Source organism: Rhinatrema bivittatum, chromosome 2 (assembly GCF_901001135.1).
Source record: "Rhinatrema bivittatum chromosome 2, aRhiBiv1.1, whole genome shotgun sequence".
NCBI lineage: Eukaryota > Metazoa > Chordata > Amphibia > Gymnophiona > Rhinatrematidae > Rhinatrema > Rhinatrema bivittatum.
Window position 1 is genome coordinate 714,483,710 of NC_042616.1, and position 15,997 is coordinate 714,499,706.

Below are 15,997 nucleotides of genomic sequence, written 5' to 3' on the forward strand. Positions count from 1 at the left end.
TACCGTCTTTGTAAAATACTTTAAATCATTCTTATCTTGTAGCATAGCCAGTAGGGCATTTCACAATGTGGGCACAACAAAGTTCACAAATCAGTTCGTCTCCTCCCCCCACCCACAAAGGAGGCCATACCCTTGACCTCATTTTTACCATTTTTAGCAATACCCAGATTCTTCCATCTGCATTCCAGTCCCATGGTCTGACCATTCCCTCATTAAGGCATTCTTTACTATAAAGGCCACACTATTACCTTCCGTAAACCCTGCTCCATTGATGACCTGATCTCCTCCTGCACCAAGTCCCTTGACAATCTAGATCTTACCAATCCTGATGCAGCCCTAGCCTCTTGGAATATCACCTGCTCTATAGCCAACCAATTATGCCCACTCACTAATAAAGAGATACATCATTTACACAGTAAAAAAAACCAAACCATGGTACACTCCCAAACTAAAAGAATTAATTAAAAAACGACTTTAGAATCAGAGAGAATTTGGTGCAAAAACCCCACCACCAAACACGCGGCCACCTATAAATCCACGCTCCATACCTACAGACTCTTGATTCTTCAGTCTAAACGTGACTATTATGCTGCAAAAATACATGACTACCAATACAATCCAAAAGCCCTCTTCGCATACGTGGCTGAACTCACCAAATCCACCCCCCCCCCCCCCACCCATCTCAGATGAAGAAGCCAGTAGTAAATGTGAAGAACTCGCCCAGCTCTTCAAAAATAAAATCACTAATATCCTCTGCCAATTCTCTCCTAACCCCATCGCAGCAAACCCTCTTCCCAAAAAGTCACCGCCAACCTAGTCTCCCTCGAGTTAACCTCTGCCAAAGAAATTGAGTCTACATTAAAAAGAATCAAACCTGCGACTCACACCTCTGACACCATACCCACAAAAAATCTTCTTTCTATCCCTGCAATCCTTTCCAAACCACTTGCCGATATCATAAATTGCTCTCTCGCCCATGGTAAAGTCCCAGACCCCCTTAAACTTGCTATCGTTAAGCCCCTCCTTAAAAAACCCACCCTCGACCCCCTCCAATCCCTCTAACTACCGCCCCATTTCTAATCTTCCCCCCTTAGCTAAAGTTATGGAAAAGATAGTCAATTCCCAGCTCTCCTTCTACCTTGAGGATCATGACATTCTACATCTGTCCCAATTTGGCTTCCGCAAGTCACTCTACTGAAAGTCTTTTACTATCGTTAACTGACACCATTCTCAAAGGCATGGACCATAGCCAATCCTTTATACTCGCCCTCCTTGACATTTCTGCTGCCTTTGATACTACCAGCCATAAGATCCTCTTGGCCTGATTATCCGAAATTGGCATTACTGGAAATGCCCTTCTCTGGTTCACAACCTAATTAAACAATAGAGCTTACTTTGTAAAAATTGCTAAATCTGAATAATTCCACATCCATCTGACCCAAGGTGTCCCCCAGGGCTCCTCCTTATCTTCTACCCTCTTTAACATATACTTATTGCCTTTCTGCAGTCTTCTATGACCTCTGCCTCAAATTTTTTCTATACGCTGATGACGTCCAAATCCTCATCCCGATCAATTAATCTCTTTCCAAATCCCTTAAGTTTTGGGAAAACTGCCTCACATCTATAAATACTCTTCTCACTAACCTCTATTTGGCCCTTAATACTTCAAAAACTGAGCTCCTCATTTCTAATCCTCATAATCACTCTTCGCCCATGCTACATGATCCCCCTCCTTTCTGCTGATTCATTACCATCTTGTGTACGAGATCTTGGGGTCTCCTTAGACCAGGGGTCGGGAACCCATGACTCGCGAGCCACATATGGCTCTTTTGAGGGCTGCATCTGGCTCGCAGACAAGTGTCGCCACACTTTCCAGTCCCCCACTGACCCAGCTGCTCCCCGGTCCTCCTCCGCCTGGGCTTAAAATGCTGTCAGCCCGGGCGGAACGCGGCAGGACAGCTGGAGTCAGCGGCACCGGCGTGCTCTCTTCTTCCCGCCCCCCCGCGGCCCGGTAGAGGAAGTGGTGAGCATCGAGTGCGTGCGCGGGAAGAAGAGGCCTCGCTAGTGTCTGAAAAGAAGACTGCAGCGCTGCTCGGAGGAAAATGAAGAGCTTCAACCGCGGCCGATGGGACTCCGCCTCCGCGAGGGCTGAAAATGAAGGAGGTTAGCGTTGGGAGGAGGCTGCTGCTGCCGCGAGTTCCCGGGGTGGGGGAGAGAGAGAGAGAGAGTGAATGAGCGAGCAAGCATGTGTGTTTGAGATCCTGTGTGTGTGAGTGAGAGATTGCATGTATGTCTGTGATTGAGAGCCTGCCTGTGAGAGAGAGAGAGAGCATGAATGTAAGTTTACCATTGGGAACCTGTATGTGTAAGTTTGTGATTGAAAACCTGTTTGTGTGAAAGAGTATGTGTGTATGATTGAGATCCTTTGTGTGTGAGAGAAATCATGTGTATGTATGATTAAGAGTCTATGTGTATAAATAAGAGAGAGACCATGTGTGTCTGTGTGTGATTGAGAGCTGATTTAGGTGAGGGAGCATGTGAGTATGTGATTGAGAGCCTGTGTGTAAATGAGAGAAAGAGAGGACATGTTTGTAAGCATGTGAATGAGAGTCTGTGTGTGAGAGAAAAAGACAGCATGTATTTGTGATTGAAAGCCTGTGTGAGAGAAAAAGGCAGCATGTATTTATGTGATTGAAAGCCTGTGTGTGTGTAAGCAAGCGTGAAAAGATAGCATGTGTGTAAATGTGTAAGAGCCTGTATAAGTGAGAGAGAAAAAACATGTGTATATGTGAGTACTGAGAGCATGTGTGTATAGGTGTGTCATTGAGAGCCAGTGTGAGAGAGAGCGCTGGTATGTGACTGAGAGAGGAGAAAGTTCCAAGCAAACCACCCCGCCTCCTGCTAATTCAGAACAATCTCAGGACACCTGGATATCAAACGTTCCCAGGTATGCAGAGCAAAAAAATGTTTGTATCCTTATTGTTTTTCATTACTGGGTCTTTGTGTCTGCTATTTTGAAATATTTTGTTAGTATCTGGAAATGTTTTATATGAGTTTTTAATTATTGGATATTCCACTCATCAGCTGTTTCGAAATATGTTCTTTTTGTTAGTACAGTTTTACTGCTGATGATTTTATATTTCTTGATTTGTTTTATAAGGATGGGTGATGTTTCTTTTTTCCTTTGTTACACTGCATACAGAGACTCTGGCTTGTTGCAGTTTCCAATTCAGTTTTTTCTGCATGCTTCTTGTTATGCGTTTTGGTCTCTTTATTCTATGTTAGGTGAGGGACAGCACGTGATTCAGGTGAGGTTTTCTGCTGGCGTGTAGTTTCTGTGTAGGACTCTATAGCAGCCTGACTTGGTCCGTTTTCCTAATAGGAGATGTATTGGTGTCTTAAGGCCTGGTGTAATATTTTCAGAGACTTATTGTACTTTAAAAGTGTGATCTTACATAAAATGCACACATTTACTTGTATTTAGTTTTAAACATATTGCATGGCTCTCATGGAATTACATTTTAAAATATGTGGCGTTTATGGCTCTCTCAGCCAAAAAGGTTCCTGACCCCTGCCTTAGACAATCAATTCAATTCAATCTTAAAAAGCACATTAATAACACTCTGAAAGAAGGCTTCTTCAAGCTTAATATTCTAAAAAAGCTTAAACCCATGCTCCATGTACAAGATTTCCATACAGCACCTACAATCGACACTACTCACAAAAATGGATTACTGCACCTTCCTAGGCCTCCCCTACTCTAACATCAAACCCCTCCAAATGCTGCAGAATGCTATGGCCAGAATTCTGACTAATTCCCGTAAAGCTGACCATATTACCCCTATTCTTAAGGATTTGCATTGGCTCCCTATCCCCGCCCGTATTATACATAAAACCCTCACAATTATTCACAAATCCCTCTACAACCATAATCTCGCCTGGCTTGACGATGCTCCCCACTTCCGCTCATCTGGCCGGCCATCCAGATCAGTTCATCAAGGTACCCTCAACACCCCTACCCTCAAAATTGCACACCTCACTTCCACCAGGGAACAAGCCATCGCCATAGCAGGCCCATCTCTCTGGAATGTCATGCCCCTTGAGCTTAGATTGGAAATCTGCACTAAAAAATTCAAAAAAGGCTTGAAGACATGGCTCTCTAAACAATCCTGCCCCACTCTCCTTCCCCCACCCATAGTCCTCTTTCTTCCATAATTCCATTTACTTACTGTACTTCTTGGTACTACTAGCTTGATCGTGCATTCCCGCGCTCACCCCCCCACCCCCCCCCCCGCTCTCTAGCTCGGCATGTTTCCCGCCTTTTTGCCCTCCACCCTTTTAGCCACCCCTCCTTCCTTGAGTGCCTCCACCGGATCCTCTGTACACAGTGTTAAGTATTGTATTTTAGTTTTGTTTTTTTGTATATAGCTACTCTGTACTCAATGCCAATTTTGTACATTGCTTGTTATTTACTGTAAAATTGTTAGCCCCTGGACAATAGTTTTTTGGCAACGAGCCATTGTTCATTTATTTCTGTCCTTTTCTTCTCTTCCTTTCCTCAGAATTTGACTTTCATTGCTGCTGCCCCCCCCCCCCCCCCCCCGTTTTTATTGTATTTCTCTGAAGTTTTATGTAAACCGATATGATGTTCCCTCGAATATCGGTATGAAAACACTAATAAATGAGTAGCGGGAATATGTAACATTTTAAATTGACATGACCTCAACTAGTGAGAACAAATCTTGATCAGATTCTTCAACATGGACAACAATTTGTGTACTAATAAAACCTTGAATTTAATTTGCCAATTAAACAGCAACCAATGCAGTTGATTTATTACTGGTATGCAGCTTAATACCTGTAATTACCCTAGCAGCTCATTGTACTAAATCCAGTACTCAAAGATGCTTCTGGGGCAGACAGACACAGAGACTATTGAAATAGTTTAATTGCCCAATCACTGTTTGAGCTACTGATCTAACAGCATTCTGGAGCAGCAAAAACTGTAAAGGGTGCAAAATTTATTTTATTCTAAATGTTACTCTATTTGCAACAAATTCATGAAAACTGAAAAAAATATAAATTTAGAAAATATATATATATAAAAAATGTCATTTTACCATGAACTAGTCCCATTAATTAAGGGGTGGGGGGGGGGGGGTGAAATACAAATAAGAAATATATATCAAAATGAGAAGGAAGAGACTCTTCATATATCTACCCAAATATCAATACTTCATCCCTAGTTTTATTTCTAATAAAGGTCTCTAAATGTAGAGTATCTATAAAAACACATTTGTTCTTTGGATAGTAATCATGCATTTGCATGGGAATTTAAGAAAAAAGGTAGCACCTAAAGCTAATACTTTATGCCATAACTACAAGAACTGCTTCCTATGACACTGAGCCTGGGAAGCATCCAGGAAAACTTGTACTTTCTGACTAATGTGGACAAGTGCAAAGTAATGCACTTGGGGAAGAGAAATCCAAATTATAGCTACAAAATGCAAGTTCCACATTAGGTGTAACCACTCAGGAAAAGGATCTAGGTGTCATTGTTGAAAATACGTTGAAATCTTCTGCTCATTGTGCAGCAGCAGCCAGGAAAGCAAATAGAATGCTAGAGATTTTTAGGAAAGGAATGGAGAATATCATAATGCCTGTTTCGCTCCATGGTGCAACCTCCTCTTGACACTGCTGGCAGAACAGCCAATTGCTGCTGCTGCTGGCAGATGAACCAAGCTGGCAGGGACTGCTGCAGTTGTTACTAACTCTCCACTTGAGTATCCATGCTCACTGTCTCTTATATGATATCAGACGTATGCTTTCTGTCACACACATGTTCTGTCTCCCCACATACAACTCACACACGCTCACTGTCTTACATGATATCAGACATATGCTTTCTCTCACATGCCATCTCACACATGTTCTGTCTCCCCATCTCTCTCTCTCTTTCCTTCCCCCCCCCCCACCCCCGCACATGTAGACACCTACCCACTGGCTCCCAACAAACACAAGGGCTGAAACATTCACTCACAGGGCCAGGGTCTCTTCTTTAGCCCCTCTCTTTCCCCCTCCCCCCTTCTTTCTCTGTTCCATGCTGCGATGCCTCCACTCTCCGTGCACCACCTGAAGTCGCTGTCCATGTGCGGCATGCTTCCGGTTCTTTTATATCCATTTCCGGCGAGGGAGGAATTCTGCGTTCCGCATTAGCGCAGAATTCCCCCAGGAATAATATGTTCTCTGAGGACAATCTAGGTGGCAGCCCTCAAAAAAGTGGATGACCTAATCTGATGGAGCCCAGAACAGAAGTATCAAAGTTTCTAGCACTTTGACTGACTGAGGCTCACGCAATAAACCACACATCCATATATGGTCCTCTTCAGTCTCTTTTTTTTGTCTGTCGGATGAGAGCCTCACTTTGCCAACTTTTTGGCTTATTTTCTTAGTGTGTTTGTTCACAAAATATTTTTTTTCTTGCACAATCGACATCCTAGATTGGTTTTTTTTTTTACGTTTATCGGTAAGTTTTTATTTTTGTCTATTCCCTGGGGCAGTGGTGAACTTTGATGGCTGCCACCATGGATTTTCATCTTGTCCCTTTTATTTCACAATGACATATCTTTTGGACCCTCATGATAGATGTCCTTTACTTTGGGGCAAGTGTGCCAGGATGACGTTGAAGGGATGTAAAATCTGGCTCAACAGGATGAAGCGCCTCTTCTGGCTGGAAAAGACCAATCCATTGGCATGGGAGGCATAGCATCAAGGGACCTCTGAAGTGTATTGATGGACACCGAGCCATCAGCATTGGGGCTGCCAGATCTGTCTCATCTGCTGAGAGGGACTCTGAAGACTGGCCATTGTTAGGCTCCTCCAGGTTGATGATATCTGGTTAGTCGTCCTCTGCCTCAGCGCTGAAGAAGGACCAATCCAAGCATTGAGGGAAGCTGTGGAAGCATTGGCATCACTCCCCGTCGGTGCATAGTTCTGGGTATGGGGATGCACCAGCTTCTATTGCAATGCCCCTGAAGCAATCCTGCAGTGAGGAGAGCCAGTCCTCCATCTATGCTGGGGGCATGCCATAGACTCCACCATATGTATACCCTCCAGTTCCATTGGTAGTGAAGACTCTCTTGAAGCTTCACAAGGATAGAATGTCTTATGATCCTCATAGCCTCTCATTGGCCGAAACAGGTCTGGTTTCCACTTCTCTGGGAAATGTCCATCCGGAAACTGATCAGGCTGGGGACTTCCCCACATCTCATCACCCAGGATTGCGGTAGGTTGCGCCATCCCAATCTCCAGGCCCTGTCACTCACAGCCTGGATGTTAAGAGGTTGATATTGCAACAACTCAATCTCTTTGAGGATGTCTTATGTCCTAGTAGCTTCCAGAAAGCCTTCCACTAGAAAGCTCTATGGACTGAAGAGGAGGTTTTCAGTGTGGTGCGAACAGAAGGCCCTAGATCCTTTCTTCTGCTCCACACAAAAAGTAATTGACTACCTTCTACACCTATTAGAAGCTGGCTTAAAGACCAACTCCGTTAGCTGTCAATTACACTTAGATGAACTCTCGCTGTGGTGAAGATGGTACACCTTTCTCTGTACAACCTCAGTTGTATGGTTCATGCAGGGCCTGCTTCAATTGAAGCCTCTCCTAAGGCCTCCTGCTATGACTTGGGACCTCAATGTGGTGTTAGCTAAGCCAATGAAAGCTCTTTTGATCTGCTGCACTCCTGGAAGGTCATAGTTTTGATGGCAGTCACTTCAGCATGAAGGGATAGCGAGCTCCAAGCCTTACCCCTAGATTCATCAAAATGCGTTAATACATTGATAATGCCCACATTAAGAAAAAAGGGTGTGTTTAGGAAAATTTTAGAATTACCGCACCACACATTAACTTACCACTGCAAACTGGTAAGTTAATCGCATGTGAGTAAACTTAGCACGCCCTGCGATAATCCCTATTTTCACATCTTGTGCTAGGAGAGAGAGAGAGTGCCTATCTACAAGGCCCTCATAGAAGTATTTCTCTCTCTATAGGAGGGCCATCTAATAGGTCGAGGTGAGGTGGTGTTGGTGGTTTAGGGGCTAGATTCGCATGTAGAGCGAGATGGTTGAACAGCACAGTACACCTTGGTGAAGATTTGATATCATTTGGAATGAGGACTGATCTCTGGTATTACAGGAACAAAAATTATCAGATAATCTTCCTTTTTTCTTAATTTAGTAGTTCAGATGAGGTTTTCTTCTTGTTTATGATATTGAACATTACTATCCTATTATCTCATTGCTTGAGCAGATTAACCTTCACGGACCATTTTACAGTGTGAAATGCTTATGACAAAAAAAACAAAAAACAGAACAGGTAACATGCTTGGAACCTAAGGAACTGACTCATTTTCATGTAATGACTTCTAGCACTGTGAAGCTGTTTTAAATGATGAACAGAAGTAGTAATAGTAAGAAACCGTTTTATTTTCTCTATCCAGTCAAAGAAGAGTAAAAAGAAAATCAAGCCAGAAACAAAGCAAACACAGATTTCAAGCCTGGATGGAAAGGAAGTTGATGAAGGTAGAAAACAGAATATACTAGGGATCAATATTGCTCTTTATGCCATGTGGAGGTACACTTGTATAAAATGCCTTGCAGAAAGTTGTACATGTCTGTAAAATTTTGTTGTAAGATGCTATTTCTTCTTAAACTGTTTTTGTTGAAGATCCCAGGCTTGACTAATCCAGCACTTTCTATCACTCTGGCCTATATGAAAAATGTTTTAACACTAAAGGCCTTGATTTATCATATATGTAAATAAAAAAAAAACTGGAGCAGAATAGTATTTTGTTTGCTTGTTAAGAAAAAGCATAAGTCAAATTTTTTAATAAGAATTTTAATGACAGAAATAACTTGTGCTTTAAGCTTGACCCTTAATTGATGTGGATGCACATAGTATGTACCGAGTTTTGTGCAGAGACAGTATTTTGTCAACACAAATCCAGAAGTAAGAATAATAGTAGTTCCAGTTCTCCTGTTGCAAGCCCTAAATTTAGGAACAGAATCTAATAGAATTTAGAAACCTAGAAACATCACAGCAGAAAGACCATATGGCCCATCTAGTCTGCCCATTCACCCAATTATAATTCCCATCACTTCCTTAGAGATCTCCTGTATTTATTCCATGCTTTTTGAACTTAGATACAGTTTTTCTCTCTACCACCTCCATTGGGAGGCTGTGCCATGCATCCACCACCCTGTCTGTAAAGAAATATTTCCTAAGATTACTCTTGAATCCTACCCCCTTTCAACCTCATCATATGACTCCTATTCTAGAGCCTCTGATCCATTGAAAGAGACTAACCACCTGTGCATGGAAACTTTTGAGATATTTGAATGTCTTTATCATATCTCCCCTTCCTCTTTTTTTCCTCCAGGGTGTATGTTTAGATCTTTCTGTTCCCATTTGCTTTAGAATGAAGACCACTGATCATTTTAGTAGCCACCCTCTGGACAGACTCCATTCTGTTTATATCCTTTTGAAGGTGCAGTCTCCAGAATTGTACACAGTATTTTAAGTGATTTCTCACCAGGAACCCATACACATTGTACACATATGGTCTGAGAACCCTATAGCATGTACACACATTGCAACCTATGAGTCTTGCTTTTATTGACTATTTTGAAATAGAATATGAAGAAATTTGTATTAATGTCCAGCCTAATTTCTGTAATCTTTAAAGCCCCACCTCTTTTTTTTGATTATATATCAGGTGCCTGGGAAACTAAAATCAGTAACCGAGAGAAACGACAGCAACGCAAACGTGACAAAGTAACTGGTGATGGGGATTTGGAAACGACCTCTGTAGTTGCTGCTGAACAACTTTCAACCGTTACATCACTTCCACTTGGGCCCAGGAAAAGCAAAGGTATGCTGTTTTGGTAGAGGAGACAGCAACATATGTGCAACACACCCCTACACACACACTCCACTCTGATCTTCACTTAAAGTGAAGGCCTTTTTGAGAGGTAAATTCATGATTATTACTATGGCTAGTATATTTTCATAATATTAAGCTACTTGTAGAACATTAAGATCTGTTTCATAAATACTTCTAAGAACCTGTACATTTTTTTCCTTGTGTTCTCGAAGGACAAGCAGCATGGCAGTCATCACATGGATGACAACAGAGCATGGCACATGATTTTGGTTTCAAAATTTCTAGAAATCTTGAGCATGCAACACTGCCATGTGTCCATTTGGAGAACCCTTAGATCTTCTTTTCTGCAGAACCCTCAGGTTGTAGTATGTCTCTCCTGATACTAGAAATTACTGTAGATTCCCAAGTAGTGAAGGAATTGCCTGGTTGGGACTCCATGGTCTTTTCTTTGTCCCTTTAGTTATCCTAGCTAGGTTTTTCAGTTGTTTCAAGTTTTCTTTTTTGGCAGCTGCATGGTGCTTCGAGGTGGCACAGGTCTTGTTTTTGATCCAGCATGGTCATTCGTTTTTCTAGTGCCACTAAAAAAGAAAAAAGCCAGCAACTTCAATAAATGCTCCCTGTGCGAGAGGATCATGTCTTGTCTTGTCACCATGATAAATGAGTCTTCTGCCTGGGGGCCAACCATAATGTCCAGGGGTGTCCTTTTTGTGTGACTATAACTGCAGGAGTCATCTATCCTGACTTGAACTTATGGCATAAGGATTGGTGTTTTGTAAGTCTGGCCCATCTTTGGAGGCATTGAGTGACCCAGGAGCTGCATCAGCCATTGGAAATGCATTGGCATCAAGAGGGCATCAATTCCCATCAATATTAAGTGCCAGACAGGCGTGAGGGGACAGACCATTGTCTGGTTCCTCCCACCTGAAGACCATGAAGGATTCAGCCTCTTTAGTTCCAGCATAACAGAACTCTGAGATGCATCAAGTAAAGGCCAAGAATCATCCTCGGCTGTCTGTTGATGCACATGGTACTGGGAGTAGAAGCATTCTGACAGCTGCATTGAATCCCTCTAACTGATCCAGTGCTGAAGAGAGCTCATCTTCTATGCAGTTCCGGGAATTGCATGAGTCTCCAAGGGTTCAGGTGTCAGCTATTGATGCCTCTGGTATTTCAGGAAGATGTGGCCTCTCCTGTCTTGTAAGCTGTTCTGGCATTGCTAATTTTAGAGGCGTAACTGGATAGGAAGATCCAAGAAGCACTGGACTGAAAGATAGCTTGCATAGACTGCATCTGTGTGTATGCAGATGAAGGTCCAACAGATAATGTAACTGTAGTGCCACATAAGGCTCAACTCTGATGCCAGTTCCTGGAGACAACTCAACATCAGGAACTACCACACTAATTGTTCTCAAGTGCTGTGGGTGGGGAAACTTCCCTGAGGCATAGGTGTTCATCAGGGTCTTGGCCCCCACAGTTGAGTGCACACCTTTCTGATGCCTTGATTTCTAGCTGGACAAGTTGTGGATCTGCCCTCCCTCAGGCTCAGTCTGAGTATTTTGGGGGTTGCAGCTATGGATCTAAGGGCTTATCTGATCAGGAGGTATCAGCACGTCTCTCTTCTGATACCTCTTCTCCACAGAAAAGGACAACTACTTCCCCCGATATGCTTTTGCTAGCTTTATCCAGAGGATGGTGGATGCCATTTATTTTATGTTGAGGGAGAATGAATCCAGACCAAGATTCTGGACCACCTTCAATTTATGGAGACCTAAAAAACATATTGACTATCCTCATCCATTAAATCTTTTGGGAGGTACAGAAGAGAATGTGGAAGATCCTGTCTCTATGGCTCCAGTAAATAAGGCAGATGTATGGCTTTGAGAAGCAGAAGCTTTAGCAGTAATCTATGGTTGAATCTGCTCTCAAGGAGGTCAAGAGGTCTAGAACCCATTCTTTGGTTCCCTGAGGAAGGATTCCTGTACTCTTGACTTGCTTGGGGGAAAGTTGTCTTGTGTGGTGGGTCCCCCCCCCACCCCTCCTCAAAGAGGTTATACCAAATGCCTGCAAAGGATCCTACCAGCTCTTCGTGAGCCAGTACATATGATACATCCTGAAGAAAGCAAAGAATCTAGCTGTGCTACTTATTTTATTTAACATTGTTTCTATGCCACTATGCCACTAATCTAAAATGCCACTATGCCACTAATCTAAAATCATAATTACACAAACCTAATTTAACAACTAACAGTCAAGCGTCAAAATATTGGTTCCATTACTTTACAATCTTGTTATTAATACCACATAACTTAGTGGACCAGAGTATCCACTGAAGCAATGAGATGACCTAAAAATGGTAGTGGACAAGGTATGGAGTCTGCTTGACCTTAGATATGTTTGAGATGGCATCAAGAATCTATGAAGTAGGTATTGGTATCCACAGACTCATCTTGTTGCAGGCCTCAAATTGCATGGTCAGGAAAGACTTAATGATGTGCCTTGTAATGGAGAAGAACCTCTCTGGGGCTGAAGTCAAAGAAGAGGTGGTTTAGATAAAGACCGGTATGTGATGCCTCAGAGCCTCTCCACTTTAGCTCCAGACTCAGTCAGCCAAAAGGTTCCCAAATAGAGCACCCAGAAGATGTTTTCCTCCACCCCGCTGTTCCCATCAACAGCAGGGTCCTCGTGCTCATCCTTGGCAGAGGGTTCTAAAACCACAACCAGCACCCCAGCCAAATCATGGGAGAGGGTTTTGACTGGATCATAGAGAGCATAGCACAGATTTTGGTATCCATGTCAGAGTACCTGCTGTTCAGAGGGAGGATGAGATTTTAGGAAAACCTTTAGCCTAGGATAACTTCACACACGAGTCCTCATCATAATAAAGGTTTCAGATTAAGCCTATTTGATGCAATTAAATCACTCGTCAAAAGCCACTTAGTTTCTTTTTCAGCATTAGGAACTGCTACAGACGGAGCCAGTGAGGTCGAGTCAATTTCACCAGGGCAAAGCAGGTGGAGATTCTACTCCAAGTGCTTCATGATCCCAAAGAAGTCAGGGGGACTCCATCCCATCTAACACCTAAGAACATTGAACAAGTTCCTAAAAAGGGAAAAGTTCAAAATTGGGGTAATTTGGCACTTTCATTCCCTTTCTTCAAAAAAAGACTGGCACAACAGCCCCTGATTTTGATTGAAGGAATGCCCCAACTTGATTGGAATCCAAACATCTCCATGGATAAGTGGAAACCAAATTTGTAACTGCCCAAAAAGGGGCTATCAGAATCGGTATCTTGGTTTCTTCTGGAGTTTCAGCAAGGTCCCCAGAGAAATCTGAGAATACAATACCTTGGGTCCAATCTAGGGCAAAGGCATCAGAGGCTATTCTGCCTCAACTCCCTCTTTTGGAGGAGGAGATCATCCATGTGTGAGGACTGCGAGCCTGCTATCCTCTCCTCTGAGAACACCTGTTACAGGTAAGCAAGTATGCTCATCTTTGCCAGTCAAATCTTAAGACCATTCAATTAGGGTGTACCTTAGTGCAATTAGCACTTACCCACCACCATATAAAGGATAGACTATCTTTGTAAATCCTTTAGTTCGATTCTTGTGGGGCTTGCTTCCTTTGAAGCTGTATCTTGGGATCTCGGCATTGTATTGATCCAGCTGATGAAAGTTCCCTTTAAGCCTATCAACTCCTGTGACGTGAAGTACCTGACTTGGAAAGTTGTATTTTTGGTGACCGTCACTTTGGTCTGCAGAGTCGGTGAGTTCCAGGCCCTAGTGACTCATTCACCTTTTTATACCAAGCGTTTTCATAATAGGTTGGTTCTGTGCATGCATCTTAAGTTCCTGCCTAAGGCAGTATCGGACTTTCATCTTAACAAGTCAATCATTCATACAACATTCTTTCTCAAGCCACTTGTCCACACAGGCAAACGGACTGCAAGAGCATTCTGTCTGGAGCGAACTGAAAGTCTGTCTACCTTCTCTTTTTTTTTTTAATCAGCAAACCTGGAACTGCTGTTGCCAAACACAACATTTCTGATTGGCTAGCAGATTGCATCTCCTTTTGTTATGCCCAGGTTGACTGTAATCTGATGAGTCATGTCAAAGCCATGATTTTGTGGTTGTAGCTCACGTATGATCAGCCTCCATGGAGAAGACATCAAAGGCTGTGACATGAATTCTCTTCACGCATTCATATTGTACTGTTGCTTGGATAGGGACTCCTGATGTGACAGTAGGTCTGTCCCAAGGAGTTTTTTTGGGGTGTAATACCCAACTCCATCCCCCCCCAGGTCCTGTTATTTTGGTTCCAGCTTTCCTCTGTGGCTTATTGACACCACAAAGTTTTGCCCATTGGCATTCTTTTTTGGGGTTTTCTTTTTGAGGCAACCTGTATCTAGAGATTCATAATGTTTGAGGACTGCAAGTTGCTTACCTATAATAGGTGGCCTGAGGATAGCAGGATGATGGTCCAAGCAGGACCTGCCTGCCTCCCTTTGGAGTTGGTTTCTCCAAGGCTAAGCTGAACTGTAAATAGAGGGTCCCCTGCATGGATGTGTGGCAGTATTACGGTTTCGCATGCTGAACATGTCCAGTAGGGCATGTGCAAAATTTCTAAAAACTTTGAAATCAGATCCAGCACAGAAATGTATCACCCATGTGTGAGAACTGACATCTTGTTGTACTTGGAAGAACACCTGTTGTAGGTAAGCAATTAGGCTTTTCTCTCAATTATGCTAGCTTATTATAAGATTTAATGTTGGCCTTTGGCATAGCTGGGTGGAACTGGTCCATGTGGCAGCATTTTATATAGAAATATGGGAATGTGATGTGATGGTTAGCATATGTTGTGCTAGAGTAAATTTACCATAAACTTCAGTGTGTTAATCTGACTTCTGTTGTATAACATTTACAGTAATTAACCTTACAAAGTAAGCACAGGTTCATAAGTGCATAGAATTTGGTTTAGTGTAAACCCTGCAGATAAAGTAGGAATGGCATTTCTAATTCCTAAAGCTTTCCTAAGCTAGAAGAAAACACTAAAAAAGGTCATGATTTTAGAAATGTGCTGATCATAGGAAGGGAGGCCTGTTTTTTTCTGATGGGAAAAGCTTTGCTTGATATTCTATCCACTTCCTGATTTAAGGACATCAGGGGATATGTTTCTGACAGAACATTTTTTTTGTTTCATTATTCTATGAATAAATATCCTTCCCTAATTTTTTATTTTTTTTTTATTTTTTAACTGAGCCATACAAAATTGACATGTCAGGTGGTCTACAAGATCTTGACTGAGATGTTTGTGGGAGCCATGCATTCCATGAATGTGTCTGGGCAATTACACCTCCTAACAAATCTATTTTCCATATGATCCACCCAAACTTTTGAGGACCTGCCAAAAGAACATGAGGATTCAAATGGGTATTTTTTTTAACCATATATTGCATGACTACATGAACAAAATTGTCAACCTCTAACATTTTGGTTTTCATCTGATCCACACCGAATTTCCAAGAGCTGTGAGAGGTCAGAAGTTTTGGCTAATCCATGTATATGCACACATCATATATTCCACAGCTACATGTACACAATAGTTTCCCTCCTCCCTCCCCAATAATAGGGAGATTGAAAGCATCTCCCAGGCATATTCTTTTCAATCCATGCATGCAAGGCTTCATTAGTTCTGTATGGATGATCTTAGTCTTAAGGGAAGAGTCTTCAGGTGGGTCATGGTGGGCACATTGCAAGAGGAAAAGTACCAAAGCACCAAGGGAAAGAGTCAGATAATTTAACAAAACCACCAGCTAGTTGCTGCAGAGACTGAGAGAATAAGCTGGAGCAGGGATCAGAGGGTTTTCTTTGCTCATCCCTGCTCTATTTCTTTTCTGTACCCCCTTAAAACAAAACAAAACAAAAAAAAACAGGAAACAGAGTAGGATTAAATGGACAATTTTCTCAGTGGAAGGGAGTGGGCAGTGGTGTGCCTCAGGGATCTGTATCTATAAATGATCTGGAAAGAAATAAGACGAGTGAGGTAATCAAATTTGCAGAT

General features: G+C 42.5%; 1 protein-coding gene across 3 annotated transcripts in view; it reads left to right on the forward strand.

Moving 5' to 3' along the window:
* MTDH (metadherin) overlaps positions 1 to 15,997 on the forward strand; it is a 186,394-nt gene that overhangs the window by 46,945 nt on the left and 123,452 nt on the right. For all 3 annotated transcript variants that reach the window (XM_029591759.1, XM_029591760.1, XM_029591762.1), the window contains exons 3-4: positions 8,498 to 8,579; positions 9,773 to 9,928. In XM_029591759.1, the coding sequence (XP_029447619.1) occupies positions 8,498 to 8,579; positions 9,773 to 9,928 (238 nt within the window). The remainder of the gene's footprint in view (positions 1 to 8,497; positions 8,580 to 9,772; positions 9,929 to 15,997) is intronic.